The sequence below is a fragment of the Lygodium microphyllum genome, chromosome 18 (assembly GCF_053477565.2).
Source record: "Lygodium microphyllum isolate KBCC chromosome 18, Lygodium_microphyllum_v1.1.10, whole genome shotgun sequence".
Lineage (NCBI taxonomy): Eukaryota > Viridiplantae > Streptophyta > Polypodiopsida > Schizaeales > Lygodiaceae > Lygodium > Lygodium microphyllum.
In genome coordinates this window covers 4,416,255-4,439,798 of record NC_141152.1, presented here as the reverse complement: position 1 = coordinate 4,439,798, position 23,544 = coordinate 4,416,255, and the positions used below count along the sequence as shown (strand labels likewise).

The window sequence follows — 23,544 nt, the reverse complement described above, 5'->3', positions numbered from 1 at the left end:
AAGAGAGAGATCTTCCTAGGCTTGAAGCTGTCATGAAGCCTCCTCTAAAAGTCACATAGAAACTCCTCTGTGATTCCCTCTCTGGGCCAATGGGGGGAAGTTGCTGGTTGTGTTCTAATCTTCCTCATTTGTATTGTCCTCCTGAGCTTGGTAGTCTAGCCAAAGAAGGGCACATCACAAGGTCTATCAAGGAATAGATCCTCCACGCCCACTCTCTTGGATCCTGTTTAATCTTTGTAGAGGTCTCTTTTAGTAAGCCCAATATCTCCATCCATCAACTTGAGAAATGGCTAGGTCTAGGTCAATGTGTCACTTCCTCTCAAAGTGAGCCACTACTTAGATCCCCTGTGTGGAGCATCCAATGAATGTTGCTTGATTGAGGTCTTCTCATCAGAGACGGCCATCCTTCTCAACCATAAAAGTAAATGTCCTATCTTTGCTAGTTGCAGGGACCACTAGAATAATGTCCCCTTTGGAGAAGAGACTGATCCAAGTCTGAGAGGTGTTTGTATTTGTCCTGCCAATCTAGTGGAACTTCCTTTGTCACAGCCCCAATCATAACTCTAGCTCCCTTGAGCCCTTGTAGTCTTTGCCTTTGAGCTTTTTGTGGAAGCTTTTGGAATGCAAACCAATCTCCCATTGATACAATGATCTGTAAAGAGAATCTCCCCCATGATAAGTATGTCTTGTGTTCAAGAGTGTGGCGGGAGTCTAATCTCAAAAGGTGATTGAAGAGAAGAGGCTGCGTTATCTTTTCTTCAGCTGTGGTGGGGGGGTAAATAGTGAAGCCTTGGTAGTACAGGTCTCTAGGGTTTGATAATAGCAGCTGCGAAATTGACCTCAAAGCTCCTCCTTAAGTCCCTGGTCCTGATCTCCTGAAAAATCCAATGGATGTTGGGCTGCCATGGTCCTCTATGTGTAGGTGTCATAGCAAGTAGCCTTCCTATCAAAAGTCTCTTCTAGGGTTCCTCATTTGGAAGCAAACCCCTAACAATGAGCTTAGATATCAAGGCTTTGCTTTGGCTGTCTGAGTCTATGATCCCCAACCGTCCCCGAAATGCAGTTTGTGTAATGGCATCCCAAGCGACCTTCGCCCTGGCCAGGCTTGTGTTTCCTTCGGACCAAATGAAGTTCCTAGTAACGTGCTTTACCTAGCCGATGCATGACTTGGAGAATACCCAACAGGAAGTGATGTACCTATTGGCAGTCATGTATGTCATGCCTTGTCATCTCTTGCCTGTGAACCTTTGTAAGTCAGACGAGGGCTTTAGGAGCTCTAACCTGTCTATCACTTGTTTTGACGAAGGAGGTAGCTCATTCTAGAGCACTCAGTTTATTGCATTTTAGTGCATTTTCTCCTCCAGTTGGGATTTGATGTGCATTTTTTGGGGCAGTTTTACATTCTTCAGCCTGCCTCACCTGCCGAACATTGTCCATCCTTTTCGGGATTTTTTGGAGCATTTTTGGCATTTCTACTAGCATTTAATGCTGGTCGGCCATACTTTTGGCCCCAGATTTCTGGTCAGCTAGTTTTTGGGATATTTGGCTATTTATAGCCATTCCCCACTTGGCAATTAGATATATCATAATCTTCCCTTCTTCCTTGATAGGTGCACACTTCAACTCTGTTATCATCCTCCATCGTCGGTGTTGCTATCATCATCAACTTAATTTGGTGCTCTCACTGACGCTGTGGGTTGCGTGCAAGGACCAATCAATCCTCCTTCTATATTCAGCATTTGTTTCTCGTTTAGTGCAGGTTTCTTTTCTTCTTCTCTTGCAGATTGTCTCTCTCTCTTCCTCTGTGTTCGAGTTCCTTCTTCCATTGTGCACACTCACATGGTATCAGAACATGGTATCATTGTCTAAGAGACACATAGCTGACTTCTCGTAGAGGAGACCACTCTAGACTGTGAGGCAACCTTGCCACATCAGCATTTTGCTGAAAACGCAGCCTTCTACTTGGAGGCGTCCGCTTTTTCTTGTGCCAGGTACCCGTTTTGTTACCCACTTCCTCTGCTACTTGGGACGACAGGCTTCCTCAATCAGTTGACAATCTTCTATTGCAAATGTAGTGTTCCTTGGTCCGACGACAGCTCTCCTCAGCAAACACACATAGTCTTTGTGCAGGTGACAATCTATTTCCTCCAGGAGGACCCTCTATATCGGCTTTCTTGTGATCTTGTAGCCGTTTCCTCTTGTTTCGGGGTTGTCTACCGCCAAAACGTAGATTTCTTGTGGGTGTCTTGCAAGATATTAAAGATGTCTTATCACCAGCTCTTTGCTGACTTAGAGGATGAGGTCTTTGTTCCTTTCTCTGAGAGATGGAGAGATTTTCGTGCTAGTTCACATGACGACTAGAGGTCACCTAGCCCGTTCTCAAAAGAAAACTTGGACTTAGGCATAGTTTTTACATATGGCAATCATACGTCATATGCAGATGGGTATGAAAGTATGATTGGAGTATGATTTAGGCCTTTAGGCTGAATCATATGTTGCCCTAATTTTCATATTAAAAAACAATGAAAATGTATATAACCTAGTATTAAGCTGACATGCTGAATAAAAACTAAAATTTCATTGTTTCAACAACTTTAGATTCTACAAAATAGACATTGCAATCTCCCAATAAGCCAATGAATAATCAAGATTGAAGACACAACTTGCAAGTTCACAACATTGATCTTTTCAAGTCATTTGAGTCAAGACACAATTGAAGCACATGATGGCATAATAGTAGTCTAGATTCTAAACTATAGTAGAAGGCTGAAGCAAACTATATGGAAAAAGGATTACACATGACGATCATGGCCAAGATGAACCCTCCTCATCCTCCTCCTCATCAATGTCCTCATCCTTATAAATTCTCCTCATCTTCCTCATCTTCCTCATCATCATTATCATGACCATCCTCTCCCTGATCAACAAGAGAAGCATTGCTAGTTGTAACATTGGCATTATCCAACTCTTCTTCTTGCAATTCTTGAATTGCAAGAATCCTACGTCATTCTTTTTCTTACTAAGCATTTTCAAAGTAACCTCACTTTTTTCCCATCCTCTTTCTTTGATCTTAGAGACAAGGCGAAGATTTGTGTGGATATAAACAAGTTTCTCTATATGCTTTGGAAGTAACTTGTTTCTTCTCTTCATATGTATCAAAGAGAAGATACTCCAGTTCCCAATCGCAAGGAGATACACAAGTATCTTGAGAAAGCATCTTAATGACCAATTGCTACAAATGAGGTGTGCAAGCCTCAAATGTTTCCCACCACATCACCCCTTGGTGCATCCTTGCCACATCCTTTGCAAGAGGGCATGCATTTCCACCCGCCTCTGACTTAAACATATCCAATTCATCACATAAAACACCTTGCTTTGTTGCATCATGAGGAGTGCATCTCTCAATCACATTCATCCAACCTTCATGCACTTCACTATCACCACTTGGATTCTTTGATCTCGATATTGGATGCAAAACATAAGCAGCTACATGTAAAGGTGAGTGCAACATATCCCATCTATCGACACAAAGATCCTTAACTTGCTACAATTTACTAGCATCCACACCCTCAATGCCTTGTATCTTCTGAATCATATGATCTGCCAGCTCATACACAAGCCCCATTGTTGCACCTTCCCTATCTGCAAGGCAAAGAACCTTTAATATAGGTGCACATATCTTCAAAATAATCCTTGCATTTTGCCAAAAAGTGAATCCTAAAATGATACTAGCCACTTGCATCGCTTTATCAATGCGGCAAACTCTCTTCCCAGTCCAATCTTCACTCACAGCTATACGTTGCAGGATATCATAGCATCTTTCATCTAGTAAGTTTGCCAACATGATAAACATGTAAGCAAACCTTGTTTGAGCTGGCTTTACTAGCTCCTTTTACTGAATTTGTGACATAAAGCCAAAACTGTATGTTTTCAAGTTATGAAAGTGACAATTTTTGTGGCATCAGCCAATACTGGAGCAACCCAAGATAATTGACCAATATCCTCAAAAAGGACATCCAAGCAATAAGCACATCTAGTATAGAAAGTGTTAGGCCATTGTGCCTCTATCAATTGTCCAGCTCGCACATAATTTGCTGCATTATCCATACACAATTGCATTACATTTTTTGGCCGAACATCCAAGATTACATCTTTTAAAATCTCATAGATGTACTCTCTTGACTTATATTTTCCACTTGTGTCTAGTGTCTTCATGAACATAGAACCATGTATGGAAGATACCATGACATTAATAATGGGTCTACGACGAGTGTCAGACCATCCATCACATAAAACAGTGCACCTATATTTCTTCCACTTATCTCGAATGTCAAGCAACTCTCTATCAATGCATTTGACTTCATCATTAAGTTGCTTTGTGTGAAGCATGTGGTGAGAGGGGGGACTTGTAGCTTGGCCCAACTTCCCCTATTGCTTTCACCATGTCAAAAATATGGACTCCTCACTTTCCAATGAGGAATGTCTTCAGCATAAAAAAACCTGCGAAGGGCAACATCAGTATTGTGCCTTGCTTGCATATTCCAAGACTTCTCCCAAGCTCCATGTGATCTACCCACTTTTTCCTTTTTGGAGCTTGATGGCTAAACACTATATGAAGCGGAACCACTTGCACCTGTAGCGAAACATTGGGGGCATTTGCATGTGCATTTGCACATGCAATGCTTGCCTCCCCATGTGAACCCTCTCCCAAATCAGTCCCATAGACTCATCAATAGTTGCAAAAGGATTAACAAATCCTGCTTCTAAATGCAATCATTGACATGTCTCCTTCACATGTGAAAGTAGCTGTGAGTATTTATCTACACCGAAACCTTTAAGCCCAAGAAAGTGGGCTCTTATGTGAGACGGGCCTCCATCCCAAGTATGTTGATACCACTTGCATTTGCAAGTAAATTGCCCCCTTCCACATTGCTTGATAGTTGTTACAAATTCCCACTCCGCTGTTTTTTTCTTCTCATTTGTGTCAGCGTGATGCATAAGAATGGGGATGAAGCTTCATCAGATGACGATATAATAACTAATAAATCTTGCTGGAATGTCAATTTCACTTGTAAAATCTGAAATTTCAGAGATTTTTAAGCCAATACCAAAGGGAAAACGAGTTCAATGGCTATCTCAGCTTGTTAATAGCTAAAATTTCAGATATTTTGCTCTTCTAACAAGAAATTTCAAAGATTCTCAACCCAATATTAAACGGCAAAAGCATTCAATGGCTGTCTCAGCCTATTAATGTCTGAAATTTCTGAAAATTTCATATATTTCAGACTTTGAACGAGACATTTCAGAGATTGAAAGACCAATACTCAAGGGCAAAAGAGCATTTCTGAATAATTTGAGAGCTTACTGGCTGTTAATGACTGAAATTTCAGAAATTTCAGGCTTTTACTTAAGAAATTTGCAGGCTGCAGTAATCACCCATTCAAGTCTCAGACAAGAGAGAGAGAGAGAGAGAGAGAGAGAGAGAGAGAGAGAGAGAGAGAGAGAGAGAGATTCAATCTGAAATTTCAGACAGACACAAGCAGTTACAGTGTAGAGCACATGTGAAAGTGAGAGAGAGGGAAAAAATAGGAAGAAAAAGCATACTGTTTAACTTTGAAGCAGTCCTGTCAAGGCTGAAGGCTGAGCAGACCATGTGCGCAGTCCAAGAAGCTGTTTCTCCATGATCTGGGGTAGAGAGAAGGTAGGCGACAATGAGGCGACACCTTTCTGCCTGAAATCACAATGTTTTTTTGTGTTCCCTGCCAGGGGGAGCCTTTTGGCTGAAATCGTCATGTTTTTTACTTTTACATGCCCATTTTTTCCTCAAAAGTTGGTCACGTCTGAAATAACATTCAATGCTCCTCATATCATACATTTTTCAGACGTCTGCAAATTGAATCATATGCGTCTGATAAAAACAATGGACTCAGGCTCCATGGGCAGTAAATGGTTTTGTTTTCTTCACAGCTTATTGCTCTTAAGTTAAGGATAATTGTTGCCATATAAATGTAGCAAGTCAAAAGTAAATTTAGAATAAACTATGTACAATTTTCTCTCTCTATTTTTTAAAGGCCAAAGTTAATGATTGTAGCCATTAATGTTTTAGTCATAATGATAAAGGCATGTTATTTCTCTCATGTTCTTGATTTAACAATATTGTTGCCAAAGTCAATAATAAATCAAAATAAGATAATTGTACATTTCTCTCACTCTATGTTGTGATTGATGGAACAGGCTGATGGAATGGATGTCTTTGCTGTGAAAGAAGCTTTGCTTTTTGGTAAGCAGCATTGTTTAGCGGGAAAGGTACATGTGATACTTATTTTTTATTTCTACTAAGCTAAGTTATGAACAGAGTTTGCTATCTTGGGTCATATAACATTGCTGCAGTTATAACTGAATGTAACCATTGATTCAGGTAGTTGGTGTAGTAACTGTGTTTGGCATTTGGAAGGTTATGAGAGCAGAGTAAACATCCCATCAGCCTTAGATGAGGTTGAAATATTGGTAGAAGAAACTTAGGCCAAAAACCAATCCTCACCTACAGCCCCGGATTGGCAATAGAGTATCGTCAACTTGTGGAAGACTTTGGACACTTCGGCACTGTCCTTCCCGCCTCTTTTGCGGACGCAGTGATAGCCGCAGGAGTCCCAAAGGTACGGGTGGCAGTGAAAGAGACAAAGAACATACCACAGTTTTTAGAGATTGAGGCAGGTGTACACTCCTTTAGCTAGTAGTTTATTGTGATGGGGTAGCTCGGGCAGTGCTTGCATTGCCATGATTTTGGGCATCTGGCAGAGTAGAGTGCACGCGCTTTGGAACCAAGGGGTTCACACGGGTCCAAAGATGGCAAAGAGGGAGACAGCAGGGGGGGCCACAGGCAGCCCCTCATACACAGCCACGGCAGTACAGAGCAACGACAGAACACCATCCTTGCCCCACCTGGCAGGACCACAAGCCTACACATCCACCCCCCACAGAGGCGTCACAGGTGACCTCACCTGAGGGCCCACATCCCCTCACCCCCCCCTCCCCACGGCCCCCTGCCGACCCTAGTCCACATCCCCCACGCTCTAGAGCTATTGGCTCTCCCCCACACCTACCATGTGCTTCTGACCACTCCTCGATCCTCCCCCTCTTCACCATTCCCCCCACTGACCAGTACCCCTGATCCCCACCCAGCACAGGCGACTCCCCCCTCCCCCCCCCCACCCAAACAATCCCCCTCCTCCCCACAGGAGGTGAGGACCCCCATACATCGATATCCTCCACTCACCAGCAGTCTAGCCCCCCCCTCCCTCCCCACACAACCACCAGCTCCTCCGTCCATGCCACCCATCACACTTTTCCGAGACAAGCGCAGCTGCTACCACAGTTCTTTCATAGTGGGCTGTGGTCTTCCCTGAGAGTTGCGGAGCGCACAGAGTTCCCACTACCCCTGGAGGTGGGAATCTTCGTAGTATGCAAGTCAAAGAGCTGCAAGGTCCATCTACTGGCACCACCGGATGGACCAAACTACGCTTTTTTCCTTCAGACGTCTCACACAGGAGATTGGACATCAACCTAGATAGAGGAGGAGGTGAAGAGCCAGGTGGTAGATCACATCTTCCAGTGGATGGAAGAAGGTGGATTGGCACTCTTCTCCTAGCAGTGGGCAGGTTACATGATGGACATTAATTGGTGGGTTGGGGTTGAGGTCCCACATCTGAGCATTATCTTTCGGGCCCCTTCGCAGTGGAGAGCCCTGATGGATGTGATTGAGTGGTCCATGGCACAGGTGGCCCGTTTCTACCAATGCACAGAGTCCCACCTCTCAGCTTGGGTGAAAAATGCCCTGGTGGTACCACCAGATGCATCCATCACCCCCACGGTCCGCCCGAGGGCTACCATGGGGAAATGGAGTTCACTTTCTAGGCCAGCAGCGAAGCGTATCCGCATGCCTCATAGCTCCTCTTCCTTGTCAGCAGCTTCCACACTACTGTTTGGTCGGTCACACGTATCCCCATGAGTTTACATCTTGCATCCTGGAATGTGAATAGCCTCCACTATAGTGGAGCATATGGTTCCAGGAAGTAGATTGTTCGGCAGGAGCTGCAGCCTACCCTTGCTAGACGGATTGATATCTTATTGATACAAGAGCACAAGCTCACTCCTGCCTAGGCCTAGTGGGTAGGGAAGGTACTCCTAGGTAGTTTACACACTTACTGGGAGCACGCAATTGGTGCCCACGGCAATAGTGGAGGCATATGCACCTCTATTGGTTTGAGCCTCACTGCCTATGTACGAGACTGCGAGACAATTGTGGCAGGGAGGGTTCTATGGATTAGATTGGATATTGGGGACTCGTGCCTTGGAGTCCTCAATGTCTATGCCCCTACTAAGGTTAGGGCACGCAGCAGGTTCTGGGTGGAGATCGCAGTAGGACTCCCAGAGGTGGACTCTTGGATCGTTGGAGGAGACTTCAACAACCTGGAGGCCTTAGAGGACCAGCAAGGCAAAGGCAGAAACTACTAGGGCATGGCTGGGGAGGAGCAGGAGGCATGGGAGGTCTTCCTACTGGCATTAGGAGCACACGATGCTTGGAGAGACCCAACTTTCCACAGAAGGGAGAGATTGTTGGATTTCTCTTGGGGATACAGGTGGCTAGGTGGAGTCCTGTTGGAGCGGCTGGAAAGGTTCTATGTGGGAGAGTGAGGATGCTCTTGCAGAGGCCAGGTAGGGCAGTTGGCGGGCACCACTTTGTCTGATCACTGCCCGGTTCTCCTGACACTTGACCCCCCCACCATCTGCCCTAGACACGCGATCCTATCGGATCCCTGACTCGATCTATAGGAGGGAGGAGGTGAAGAGACAGTTTGAGCAGATTTGGACAAGGGAGTGGGGTAGGAGGGACCTAATTGCAAAAGAAGTTGCAGAGGTCCTAGCCGAGTCGAGCAGTATGTGCCAGGAGGCAGCTGTACAGGCTAGGCAACAGAGTTGGGAGGAGGAGAGAGCACTCCGACGGGACCTAGCAGCCATGTAGAGATTACTACAGGAGGCACCAAGGGATCCCATCCTCCACACACAAGAGTGCGCGTACAAGCATCCATTGCCGTCCTAGAGGACAAGCACTCAAAGTTCTCATTCCGTACCTCAACAGCATTCTGCGCGCGGAAAGTAGACACGATGTGCAGGGAATTTTTCTAGGTGTATCAGCCCCGCACTTTAGGAGAGCAGATACGCAATCTTTGGGATCAGTATGGGAGGACTCGTTCTAGCCTAGACGAGGTGATGGAGATTGTCACCGACTACTACAGGCGCCTTTTCCAACAGGAGACATCTTCAACTAGAGGACAACGATGTGGACAGCAGGTCTGGAATCACATCCCGTTTCTCGTCATACAGGAGATGGGGCGCTCCCTCCTAGCCCGCTTCACAGAGAAGGAACTAGAGGAGCCTTTCCATACACAGGTCTTATCAGTCTCCTCCCCAAAGTGGGAGATTGGTTGGAGCTATCCCAGGGGAGACCAATCACCTTGTTGTCAGTGGCCTATAAGGCACTAGCAAAGATGATTGGTAGGCAACTCCGCCTTGTGCTTCGAGACATCATTCATGATACATAGACAGGCTTTGTCCAGGATAGGAGGATCCTTGACAATGTCTTCACTTTCTTTGAGGCGACAGAGTGGGCCCAACATAGTGGTTAGGGGCTGGCTGTACTACTCTTGGATTTTGAGAAGGCCTATGACAGGGTGGATTGGGATTTCTTAGAGGGCACTATGGTGAGGTTGGGCTTCCCCCAGGTATGGATCCATGGGGTCTTAGCACTTTACAGATCGGCCACCAGCAGGGTTCTCATAGGTAGCAGGCAAGGGGAGGAGTTTCGACTAGAGAGATCGGTTCGGTAGGGCTGCTCCCTGGCCCCATACCTGTTCCTACTCTTTATAGAGGTGATGTATCACTTCCTCGGGTCACGTGTGAGCGAGTTACGCAGCCTCCGACTTCTAGTGAGAGGAGATGGAGCTGTTAGACTCAAAAGTATGCAGATGATACAACACTCTACTTAGAGGACGATGAGATGCTGGAGAGAGTGAGATTAGCTCTCGAGGTGTTCTGTATTGCAGCGGGAGCAAAAATCAACTGATGAAAGTCGGTTGGTTTCCTTACAGACCCAGACTCTAGCACAGTGGGGCGTTCACTTGGGATTTAGTTGGGGAGTATCAGAGTATGGCCCTCTTGGGCAAGCTAGTAGTTTGCGGCCTCATGTAACCAGCCTTCCTTCTCGGATAGGGTGGTTTAACCTGATTAAGCACTTAATTACAACAATTAGCAAATGAACATAAACTGAAATGCTCACTTTACCTTCATAAACTTGGACAGTGGACACCCTGTTGGCCCTAAAACTGGCGCCCCTGTCGGTATTTCTTTAATTTCAATTGCTGATGGATAAATTACAAGCCGAGATTTCACGATCTCCTTGGCTGATTCAGAAGCCCCTTGCTGTTCCAATAATCAGCAAAGCATTTGGGCAAATTGCCCCTTGATTTTCACCCAGGACTTGCTCTAATGGAACCCCAACTAGTCAAATGCTGCCCCAAATTCACAATAGATGGGCTGGCATCTGAAATCCTCACAATTCCATGAATTTCCGGTGCTGATTTCAGTGTACAATGCCTTTGACTGATGGCACGGGTCCCAAGGTGGCTGCTAAACCCTAATTACTATTGTAATTTAGGGTTTACAGCAGTAAACTCTTTGCTATCCACTAAATTTGGCGGTACTCTGTTACCAATGGCTGAGAATTACTGAGAATGCTTGAGCATAGACTGGAGGGGATGAGAGAATGCTGTAGAGAGAGAGAAAATCAGCTGAAATGTATCTTTTGATTCGTAGCTCTGATGGCACCAACAGCTTCAAAAGGGGGGTAAAACACTAGCTTAGTTGGTGAGCCCTCCTCTACCGCCGCCTCTCTTGAGGCGGAAGAGAAATCCTGCTGCCCCCTGTCCTGCTGCGGCACGCGATTAGTCGTCGTCGCCTCTCAGAGTCAAATCTGATCACCTCCTCTCCCTCTTCCAAGCTCCCAACAGCTACAATTCCACTTCCACCACCCTCCAACAGCCTTCTCCCTAGTTGCACGGGAAAGTTTTGCCAAGTGGGAGCCTTCCTAATGCATTTTCAACCATTAAATTAATTTTTCAGAATTAATTAATTCTGAAAATAAATTTCAGCCCTTTTGACCCTGCCCAAAATTAAACATACCCATCTGTAATGAAATTGGCTAGGCCATTTGCAACTTGGAGTGGTTCCCTACCTCTGTTGACCCTTAGACTAGCATTAATTAATTAATTAATGCTAGTCCCTAGTGTCACCACTGACACTTAATGGCCAAACAATTGTCCTAGGGTCCAACCTGGCACCAACTGACCACCAAAACCTAGTTGGTATAACTTAACACAACTTTTGCCTTTAACACCCACTACATCCTCGGGGTCCTTGGCCCGTTCACATGAAATAACTGCCATGTGCATCACATGTGCTAAACAACCTTGCACATTTGATTAGTAACTTAATCAAATGTTACTAGCAAGATTAAAGCATCTAAAAATTTCACGTCCCCGTGACAAATCCCCCCTTGAAAACCTTGCAATCGTCCTCCATTGCACTGCATTGGGCCAAAGCAAAAGTATATTGCACTGGAATTTCAATTTGGCATGACAGTCACCACAACATTGGTCACTGTTGTCGAACCGTTGCATATGCGCAAAACTTATTGAAAATTTCCAGCCAGCAAAACATAATAGAAAACTGAAAAAACAGTCCAAAACTGTTGCTAGAAACCATTGGATGCATCCATAACTCATTTTTCTCACCCGTTCTGACTTCAAAACCACAATAAAGCATATTCTCAGCATAAACCATGGTTGAAACTATCAATGACATTCGTTTACATGCGGCTGTCCATGGAATCAACTGTAAACCATTAAGAATTGAGCATGACCTGATCATAAACTGATCATGGACTGATATGAAAACTGATCACAAATGGCTGCAAATGTGACTCCAAACTGATCACAAGCTGATGGTAAAAAAAAACTGATCAGATACTGATGCAAAAGATGATGCAAAACTGATCCCAAAGTGATCATAAACGGTTCTCCAACTAATCAAAAACTGAGCTGAAACTAATCAGAAATTGATCTCAAAACTGAGGCAAAAACTCATGCCAAAATTGTCCAAAAACTCATGCCAAACTGGTCCAAAAACTCATGCATAAGTATAGTCTTAGAGCCACGGTAACAACCATACTCATATACGTGTATCGCACAATGACTAGTACACCGAGTAGTGACCTCATGGCAGACATATTGTCAGCACAGTACCTTGGATGCATGCTGAATACATCCAAGATCCACTACATACGAGAGCTGTCCAAAACCGGTGGAGTGGAAGTGCTACCTCCCCCTTGAGGATCAGGCAATGCTTCAGACCCCCACTCTGCTGAACCTGAGTAAGCCCGATCCAAAGTCGGCTGTAACTGAAAGGCATCGAGATAAAGTCGCAACAACTGAGGATGGTCTGCCAAGTCATCCTCTTCCATCCATTTTGCATCCTTTGGTGAATAATTTTGAAACTTCACCAAATATCTTTTGGAAACTTTACCGCTGACCTTTCTTTCCTTATGTGCCAAAATCTATCCGGGTACCAAGATCTCATCTAGTTCCTCGACCTCTAGCTGAATTTTAGCAGATATATCTTCTGGCATATCACCACGAAAAGGACTCAACAAACTGACATGAAAGGCATTGTGTATCCGCCAATGTGGATGTAATTTCAGTCGATATGCAACATCGCTGATCTTTTCTGACACTTGAAAGGGCCTATAGTATCTCGTACTTAACTTCGGATACAACCTCTTGTTAGAGATCACAGGCAGGCAGGCAGGCAGGTCAGGCAGGACCAGTCGGACTGCACAGTCAGACTGCCACGTGGCAGTCCGACCTGTGCAGGCAGTTGGCTGCATTTAATGCAGCCGACAAGGTATTTCTGGCGCCCTATTTTTTGGCAGATTCTGGCTATAAGTAGCCGACATCCCCAGCAGTCTCCCACACTTCTCTGCTCGCAGATTACAGACCGGTGACACGCGCAGATTCCGTCTCTGTTCGCAGATTTCAGACAGGAGATAGTGCAGATTGCAGCGGACTTCGAGGTGAACAGCAGGTTGCATCGTTGAGGTGGAGACACGCAGTCCAGCGCACTGCGCCCGTGTATATATCTGCATATCTTTGTATTCAGCACACTTTATACAGCAGATCTTCATCTTCCACTGTCTCTTTCTCTCTCTTCTCTCTCTATGTTCTCTCTCTCTCAGTCCTACGCTTCCGCACCGCTGCACTCTGACATGGTATCAGAGCAGTGTTAGAGGGTTGACTGAGCGCAGAATCAACCTGAAGAGGAGTTTCCATCGCGACACAAATTTGCGTTTTTTGCGTCATTCTTGTCCAACCCTCCTGTCTGCAAATTTGTGTTTGTGTCTGCAGACACAAAGACAAGAAGGACACCAAGAAGGACACAAACAAGAATTTGCAGACACAAACACAAATTTGCAGACACAGAGACAAGAAGGACACCAACAAGGACACCAAGGATTCTGGAGCAGTGGTTGCACCCTCATCAGCTGCATTTCTACATCTAGCTGTCATTGAGGACGCTTCACCGAATGCTTCTGATGCTGCGATGATGGCTTCCCAGGCTTGAGAGTGGATCGTTGATAGTGGTGTCTCCCGGCACATGACTCCTTCATCAGATAGTGTTGCCCAGTTGCCACCCTCGCGTGGGCAGATTCTCATTGGAGACAGCTCTTCAGTATCTATTGCAGGTCGGGGTAAGATGCAGCTTATTCCTGATGGACGAGGTGGTACCCATACCTCGGAGGTTTTGCATGTATCAGGCTTAGGGTACCATCTCCTGTCAGTTCATAAGATTTGCTCCCTTGGCCTTTTGGTGGAGTTTGACAGTTCTACGGTGCGAGTCCTTGATCGTGGATCGAGGAAGGTTCTATCATCCAGATATGAGGAGAACGGCATTTATAAATTGAAGTCTTCCACCGCCCTCTCTACTCTTCTTCTTACCTCTCAGTCACAGTCAGAGTTATGGCATGCTCGGTTTGGTCACCTAAACTATGATTATCTTCAGAGGGCGTCACGTGGACAGCTTGTTCGAGGGTTACCGGATATAGTGGTGAGCCAGCAGCCATGTGTCTCCTGCATTCGGGGGAAGCAACATAGGGATGCCATTCCCCACACAGCTTCGCGGCGGTCTACTTCACCGATGGAGCTTGTATCTACGGATCTATGTGGCCCTATGAGGAATGAGTCCTTGCGTGGGAGCTCGTACTTCATGCTGATTGTGGATGACTACAGCAGGATGACATGGGTCTACTTTTTGACATTAAAGTCAGAAGCTTTCTCACACTTCAAGGATTGGATAACGGAATTCACCAGGAGTTTGCCAATACCAACACTCCTCAAGAAAATGGCATTCTTGAACGGAAGAACCGCAGTGTGATCGAGATGGCGCACACCATGATGGAGCACCGACAGACCCCTCAGGTTCTGTGGGCCGAGGCTGTGGCTACTGCAATCCACATCCTTAATCGATCCCCTACTTCGGCCGTGGAAGGGATGACCCCGTTTGAGGCTTATTTTGGGACGAAGCCAGATGTTTCTTACTTCCGGGTCTTTGGGTGTGATGCCTATGTTCACATTTCCAAGGCTCACCGTGATAAATTTGAAGCAGCTTCCCGAAGACAGGTATTTGTTGGCTGCAGCTCCCAGTCCCAAGGCTACCGATTGTATGATCTCGTCAAGCGGGATGTGTACACTAGCCGTGATGTGCGGTTTGTGGAGGTTCCGGCTATCTCAACGGGTGAGGAGCATCCCGTTCTTGGAGATCCAGGGGAGAGTTGGGCTCCTTCTTCAGTTCCACTAGAGCCCGTGCCTTTTGATTATGATTCTGTTTCTGACACAGCGTCTACCATTCCACCGGTCACCCCTGAGGAGTTACCACCGGTGGATATTCCAGAGTCTTCTGCTGATGGAGAGAGACGAGGGGAGGTTCGGCCTCCTCCTCGCTGGGCCCGTGACACACTCCGTGATTCAGGGATCGAGGGGGTTCTTGAGGAGTGGGGACCGTAGGATGGTCCGCGGTGGTCACGGCGGCACCAGGCACATTCTACAGAGCTTGTTTGCTCTAACTATTGTTTGATGACCCGTGTTATGCAGGATCGAGAGCCCACCTCCGTGAAGGAGGCTTTACAGTCCGCACCATGGAAGAAAGCTATGGAAGCTGAGTTGGAGGCTATTGAGAGGAATGGCACTTGGTCACTCGTGCCCCGCCCCCCGAATAAGAAGGTGATTGGCGTAAAGTGGGTCTTCAAGACCAAATACCTTAGCGACGGTTCTTTGGATAAGCACAAGGCTTGCCTTGTTGCTAAAGGTTTAGCACAGCGCCTAGGGATTGACTGTCATGATACTTTTGCCTCCACAGCTTGTATGGTGACCATTAGAGCTGTTCTTGCTTTGGCTGGCCTGTTTACCAGTTGGATGTGAAGTCGGCCTTCCTCAATGGTGATTTGAAGGAGGAGATCTATGTTGAGCAACCTCCTGGCTTTGGATCTTCAGGTGGGAAAGTCTACAGGTTGAATAAGGCCTTGTATGGCCTCAAGCAGGCTCCGCGTGCATGGAACGAGAAGATTGATTTGTTCCTCCAGTCTCAGTTGGGATATCGGCGTTCCAAGGCCGATCCGCAGCTTTATGTTCACACTTCTGAGGATGGTTGTGTGCTTTTTGTATTATATGTTGATGATTTGATTGTCACAGGTGATGATGCACAGCAGGTCCAAGAGACGAAGTCAGCTTTACATTGGACGTTCGAGATGACGGACTTGGGTCTACTCCATTTCTTTTTGGGCCATGAGATTTATCAGTCTCAGAGGGGGATTTTCATCTCTCAACAGAGATATGTACAGGAGCTCTTGGTGTCTTTTGAGATGGAGGATTGTCGGGCCCTTTCTACTCCTATGGATCCGAACTGGAAGGCCACTTCCCATTCAGCTTCTCCTTTGGTGGATGCTTCCCGCTATCGTCAGTTGATTGGGTCCTTGATTTGGCTTCTCAACACTAGGGTTGATCTATGTTTTGCTGTTGGGCTCTTGGCAGGGTTCATGAGTGAATCTAAGACGGTGCATTGGCAGGCTGCTTAGAGGATACTTCGGTATTTGAGGGGGATGTCTGATTTAGGGATTCATTACCCCGCAGGGACAGATGGTTCAGATCTTGTACTTGCAAGTTGGAGCGACTCGGATTGGGCCGGTGATGTGGACCACATGCGGTCTACTACAAGTTACTGTTTTACCTTGGGTGCAAGCGTTATCTCATGGAGTAGCAAGAAGCAGCTTACGGTAGCCCTTTCGTCTACTGAGACGGAGTATCGGGCCGCGTCTTTCACCACATGTGAGGCTGTGTGGCTTCGGAGATTATTGGAGGAGCTTGGGTGCCCCCAGACTCGTCCTACTTTGCTGCAATGTGACAATGAGAGTTGCAGTGCCTTGGCACGGAACCTTGTTTTTCATGCCCGGACGAAGCATATAGAGATCCAGTACCACTTCATCAGAGAGAAGCTTCTGGATGAGACCATCACTGCGGAGTACTGCAAGACGGAGGACAATCTTGCGGATTTGTTTACGAAGGCACTTCCCCAAGCTTTACTTCGGAGACATTCCAGATCCCTCAGGCTTCTGCCCTTCCTAGGCTCTGAGAGGGGGTGTTAGAGATCACAGCCAAGCGGGCAGGCACGTCAGGCAGGACCAGTCGGACAGTGTGCAGTCGGACTGCACAGTCGGACTGCCACGTGGCAGTCCGACCTGTGCAGGCAGTCGGCTGCATTTAATGCAGCCGACAGGGTATTTCTGGCGCCCTATTTTTTGGCAGATTCTGGCTATAAATAGCCGACATCCCCAGCAGTCTCCCACACTTCTCTGCTCGCAGATTACAGACCGGTGACACGTGTAGATTCCGTCTCTGTTTGCAGATTTCAGACAGGAGAGAGTGCAGACTGCAGCGGACTTCGAGGTGAACAGCAGGTTGTATCGTCGAGGTGGAGACACGCAGTCCAGCGCACTGCGCCCGTGTATATATCTGCATATCTTTGTATTCAGCACACTTTATACAGCAGATCTTCATCTTCCACTGTCTCTTTCTCTCTCTTCTCTCTCTGCGTTCTCTCTCTCTCAGTCCCACGCTTTCGCACCGCTGCACTCTGACACCTCTCTCTTCCCTTCATCTTTTTCAGCCTTGCCTTTTCGAAACACAGCTATACATAATCGCCCTCTGCAAACTGCAAAGCACGTCTATGGCGATCAGCTGCTCGCTTTTGCTTGTCCTGTGATCTTTGAAGTGCATACTTTATCTTTGCATAGGCTGCATCCAAGCTTTCCACAAAGCGATTAGCCTCAAAGAACTTATCCTTAGTATGCAAAATAGGTGGAACCTTCTTGCCACCCTCAACCATCTCAAATGGAGCCTTGCCAGTGGAACTATGCACCGTATTATTGTATGCAAACTCAACCAATGGCAAATACTGCTCCCATGGTGTCTTGTGATCTGAACCATAGTACCTCAAAAGATCCAACACTGTGGAATTTGCTTTCTCAGACTGACCATCTGTCTTTGGATGGAAGGATGATGAGAATTTCAGCGTGGTACCCATATTCTCAAACAACCCCTTCTAGAATAGACTGGTCATCCGAGGGTCTCGATCACTGATGATCGACTCATGCATACCATGATACTTGAAAATGTGCTGCATAAATAATCGTGCCATATGATCAGCCTTTATTTTCTTCCTCATCGCTCTACATCATGCCTCAAAACTGGCCAATAAAAGAAATGCTCCACTGCCTTGACTGTGGCATCAATACCTCTATGTCTTGCATACGGAGGGGCATGACTTTCAATGATTACTCTAGGCCTCAATTGCTTTGTGACACACAGTCGTCCATGCATCAACAGAAATCCATCTCTTAGCATAAAATGCTCATGCCTTTGGCCATTGCAAAGTTGATCATAAAGATTAGCAAAGTCTGAATCAGCAGTATATTGCTCTTTCATGGCATCCAACTCAGTGTGATAAACCATAGTGATGGCTGAAATTTGTGGCTTACGTGACAATGCATCAGGCACAACATTCTTTTTACCATCAATGTGTACAATCTGAAAATGAAACATAGAGAGAAAATTTGCCCATCTCATATGCTTCTCTGACAACTTTGTTTGCGTCAGAAAGTACCTCAAAGTCTGATGGTCTGTCTGCATTGTAAAATCAGCCCCCAACAAATAATGTTTCCACGTAGACAGTGCATGAATTACAACCAAGAGCTCTTTCTCATAAACCTGTAAATTCCTCTCTGCACCGTGGAGAATTCGGCTCTCATAAGCCACAACTTGGCCATCTTGCATAAGGACAGCCCCAATGCTATTACCACATGCATCACACTGAATCACAAATGACTTCCTTAGATCAGGCAACACAAGCACAGGATCTGAAGTCATCTTTTCCTTCAACCTTTCAAACGCTGAAATTTCCACTACTGTCCATCTAAATGGCACATCTTTCCTTTGCAAAGCATGCAATGGAGATGCAATTTCAGCAAACCCGCATACATACTTCCTATAGTAAGAACATAACCCCAAGAAGCTGCGGATCTCATGAACATTCTTAAAAGCTGGCCATGAACGTATTGCTTCAACCTTAGCAGGGTCCATACGAATACCATCAGCCGATACAATATGTCCCAAGAAGTGGATTTTATGCAAAAAGAATTCACTCTTCTTGTCATTGATAACCAAGCTATGTTTATGTAGCTCATTGAAAACAATGTCCAAGTGCTTTCTATGCTCCGTCTCATTCTTTGAATAGACAATTATGTCATCAAAGAAAGTACCCACAAATGCTCTATGTGGTCGAAAGATGCAATCCATCATCCGATTAAAAGTGGCAGGAGCATTCGTAAGTCCAAAAGGCATGACAAGAAATTCATATAATCCAAAAGATGTCCTGAAAGCTGTCTTAGGCACATCCTCCGATCTAATGCGTATCTGATGATACCCACTTTTCAAATCTATACGACTGAATATTGCTGCCCCTTGTAATCTATCCATAACATCATCGATCCGAGGGATCGGAAAGCGGTTTTTTATCGTGATCTTGTTCAGAGCATGATAGTCAATGCACAGACACCATGAACCATCCTTTTTTTGCACCTAAAGCATTGGAGAACAGAAAGGAGATGAGTTGGGCTGAATCAACCCTTTTTCTAACAGCTCATTTACTTGACTCGTAATCTCCTCCTGTTGGGTTGCACCGACTCTATAGGGTGGTTTATTAGGAGGGCTACTTCCAGGGATAAGGTCTATGCCATGATATTCGGGTCTTTCGGGTGGTAGCTGTCTTGGAAGTGACTGAGAGAAGCAATCAACATACATTTTCAAAAATGACATGCGATCCTTCTCTAATTTAGACATATTCCCAACATTCTCACCATCATCCTTATCCTTAGCAAAAACTAAATATGCTGAAAGATGATTTTTCATTACTTTAGAAATAGCAGCTGCAGATACAACAGGGACAGATTCCCCTTTCAACTTTACATCAAGTGTGAGTGTCTTTCCCTTATGTTGAATAGTGATCTCTTTTGCATATGAATCAATCACTACATGCATATGGTGGCACCATGGCATACCAAGCAACACATCACAACCCTCAAGTGGAGCAATGCAAAACTCTCTGTCCACATATCCTTATATGTGCAACCGAAGCTTTCCAATGAGTGGTGTGACAGGTTCTGCATGACCCTTACATGCCATTCCAACTTCCCCCATGGCTCCCATCTCATCCTCTTTGATGCCTAGATGGGCTGCCATGTCAGTAGAGATGAAGTTGACTCGTGCACCATTATCAAAGAAGATCAATGCATGTTGATCCCTAATTTTGCCCCATGCTTTGCACAACTCAGTAGCATCATCATTGGGCTGAACACTAACAACATCGGGCACCAGTCCCACTGATGTTTTGGGCCTTTTACCCTTAGGATCTCCCTGATTTTCTGATTTTGCAACTTGCTGCCTATTGGGACAGTTCTTTGCAATATGACCCTCCTGTTCACAAATAAAGCATTTATTTGCAGCCATCAATTCCCTACGTTGTGCCAATGTTTTCGAGCCCTTTCTTTGCTGTTTTGGCCTCTTTCAGGCTGGTTTTCAGATATGGCCCTTTTCTCAGCCTTAAACAACTTTTTATTCGGCTTCTCCCCGCTCTCTTGGAAGCCCGAATCCTTTCTACGCAGCAAAGCATCGGCTGTAGCAGCAGTCTCTATGAACTGAGACATGCTAGACACGGTGGATTTTATGCAAAAATCCCTGATTCCTTTGGGCAGCCCACATACATATTTTTCCACTTGCTCATGAAGGGGTACGGCACGATAAGAAGTGACGGGCAGCAATGCATCCCAAAACTTCTTATTGTATTGCTCGAAATTCTTGCATTCCTTAGCATCAAGCTTGTTCCAAGTTGTTATGATGTCCACCTCAAAGGTACTAGTCAACCAATTCGATGCAAACATTTGCTTGAATTGTATCCATGTTGACGGTGCTCTACCTTGCATCAAGAGTGTGGACCACCATTGCAATGCATTTCCCTTCAAGAAAGTGGCTGCCTTTCGAATCTTAGAGGATTTGGTGAAGTTTTTCCCTGAATAGGTTGCATCAAACAACTGAATGAAGGTCAAAGCTTTCAGCCTATCTTGTGCACCACTGAAGGACTCAAACTTCACTGGTTTTCCACCCTCATCATAGTCTTTTGCTTCCCCTTTGGAAGTCAAGTCGTCGTACACTGGCTCGTGCAAAAAGGGTGCATTTGCTGTATTTACATCATGACCAAGTCCAAATGAAGCATTTGGATGACCAGCAGTCATTCCTTGAGCCCCATAAGCATTCGGGGGTGCAGATGCATTGCCAAACATTCCACTTTGTGCCCCAGGCATTAAGCCAATGCTACCATACATAGGGTTTTGCACATTTCCAGCCATACCCGAAAACAATGGGCCTTGCACACCATGCATTGGCTGTTGCATACCATAGGGATTTGTGCCATGCATTCTCGTATGCGGCCCTTGGCTAACCATTGCATGAAAAATCGTGCTACCACCAAAGTATCCTGGCTGCCCCATCATAGCATGCATGCCTGGCTGTCCAAAATCCATTGGATTGGCACTTCCATAATGGCCTTGCATTTGCATTCCTTGCCCCATAGGTACCAACTGTTTAGCTTCATTGGCCTCTTTAGGAGCTTCAAGTGAAGGATTCGGCACTACCTTCGCTGCACCTTGCTGTCCCAAAGGTGTAGAAGTTGACCCAAGACTTGCTCTAATTGAACCCCAACTGGTCAAATGCTGCCCCAAATTCACAATAGATGGGCTAGTATCTGAAATCCTCACAATTCCATGAATTTCCGGTGCTGATTTCAGTGTACAATGCCTTTGACTGATGGCACGGGTCCCAAGGTGGCTACTCTACCCTAATTACTACTGTAATTTAGGGTTTACAGCAGTAAACTCTTTGCTATCCACCAAATTTGGCTGTACTCTGCTACCGATGCTGAGATTTACTGAGAATGCTTGAGCATAGACTGGAGGGGATGAGAGAATGCTGTAGAGAGAGAGAAAATCAGCTGAAATGTATCTATTGATTGGTAGCTTTGATGACAAATCTGATGGCACCAACAGCTTCAAAAGGGGGGTAAAACACTAGCTCAGCTGGTGAGCCCTCCTCCTCTACCGCCGCCTCTCTTGAGGCGGAAGAGAAATCTTGCTGCCCCCTGTCCTGTCGCGGCGCACGATTAGTCGTCGTCACCTCTCAGAGTCAAATCTGATCACCTCCTCTCCCTCTTCCAAGCTCCCAACGGCTGCAATTCCACTTCCACCACCCTCCAACAACCTTCTCCCTAGTTGCATGGGAAAGTTTTGCCAAGTGGCAGCCTTCCTAATGCATATTCAGCCATTAAATTAATTTTTAAGAATTAATTAATTCTGAAAATAAATTTCAGCCCTTTTGACCCTGCCCAAAATTAAACATGCCCATCTATAATGAAATTGGCTAGGCTATTTGCAACTTGGAGTGGTTCCCAACCTCTGTTGACCCTTAGACTAGCATTAATTAATTAATTAATGCTAGTCCCTAGTATCACCACTGACACTTAATGGCCAAACAATTGTCCTAGGGTCCAACCTGGCACCAACTGACCACCAAAACCCAGTTGGCATAACTTAACACAACTTTTGCCTTTAATATCCACTGCATCCTCGAGGTCCTTGGCCCGTTCCCATGAAATAACTGCCATGTGCATCACATGTGCTAAACAACCTTGCACATTTGATTAGTAACTTAATCAAATGTTACTAGCAAGATTAAAGCATCTAAAAATTTCACGTCCCCGTGACACCTCACACCAGGAGGGCAGACCTGGAAGGTCCTATTGCAGGAGGGTCTCTAGGAGTGTAAACTGAGGCTTAGCGGTGAGTGGAGGTTGTCCCTAAGATGGATCCTTACGATTGGCCAGATCACCCTCCCAGATCCCTCTTTCTACAGAGTTTGCTTCGTGTGTGGCAGGGCCTTTGGAAGGCCCTAATTCAGAGCCCCCCAGGCCAAAAATGAAATCCATGGCAATACTTTCCCATGGCCTTTCTGGAATAGGCAGTGGTTGCAATAACCTTGGTGCCTTTTGTCTATCAAATTTGACCTTTTGGCATACAAGGCAAGATCTGACATATGCATCAACATTAAATCTCAAGGCTGGCCAATAGAGGAAAGTCTCTATCGCTTTGATTGTAGCATCAATACCACGATGTCCTGCATATGGTGGAGCATGACTTTCTAATAAAACTTTTGGCCTTAGCTGTTTTGTAACGCATAGTCTTCCATGCATCATAATAAAGCCTTCTTTGAACACATAACAATCATGATGTTGGCCATTGATCAATAGTTCATAGATTTCTGAGAAATCTTCGTCATCAGCATACTGCTCTTTCATATCATCCAATTCATGGTGATAAGAAATTGAAACAGTTGATACCTGTGGTTTATGAGATAAAGCATCTGCAACTACATTCTTCTTGCCTTCCACATGCACTATCTAAAAATGAAACATAGATAGGAAATTTGCCCAACGCATGTGTTTTTGTGACAATTTAGCATGTGTGAGAAAGTATCTAAGTGTTTGATGATCCGTTTGCACTACAAAATCAGCACCAAGCAAATAGTGCTTCCAACTAGAAAGTGCATGGATCACATCCAATAACTCTTTCTCATAAATTTGGTAAGTCCTTTCGATGATAGAAAGTACTCTACTCTCGTATGCCACAACTTGGCCATTCTGCATTGATACAGCACTAGTGCTGTTTCCACATGTATCACAGTGCACTACGAATGGCTTAGACAAATCTGGCAAAATAAG

General features: G+C 45.5%; 1 protein-coding gene and 1 pseudogene across 1 annotated transcript in view; one reads left to right on the top strand and one right to left on the bottom strand.

The window, feature by feature from the left end:
- The window catches only part of LOC148020523 (pyruvate dehydrogenase E1 component subunit alpha, mitochondrial-like), a 64,483-nt gene that overhangs the window by 21,399 nt on the left and 19,540 nt on the right, over positions 1–23,544 (top strand). The window contains exon 6 of the mRNA XM_087698284.1: positions 6,235–6,306. Within this exon, the coding sequence (XP_087554410.1) occupies positions 6,235–6,306 (72 nt within the window). The remainder of the gene's footprint in view (positions 1–6,234; positions 6,307–23,544) is intronic.
- On the bottom strand, positions 2,858–5,793 carry LOC148020525 (uncharacterized; annotated as a pseudogene).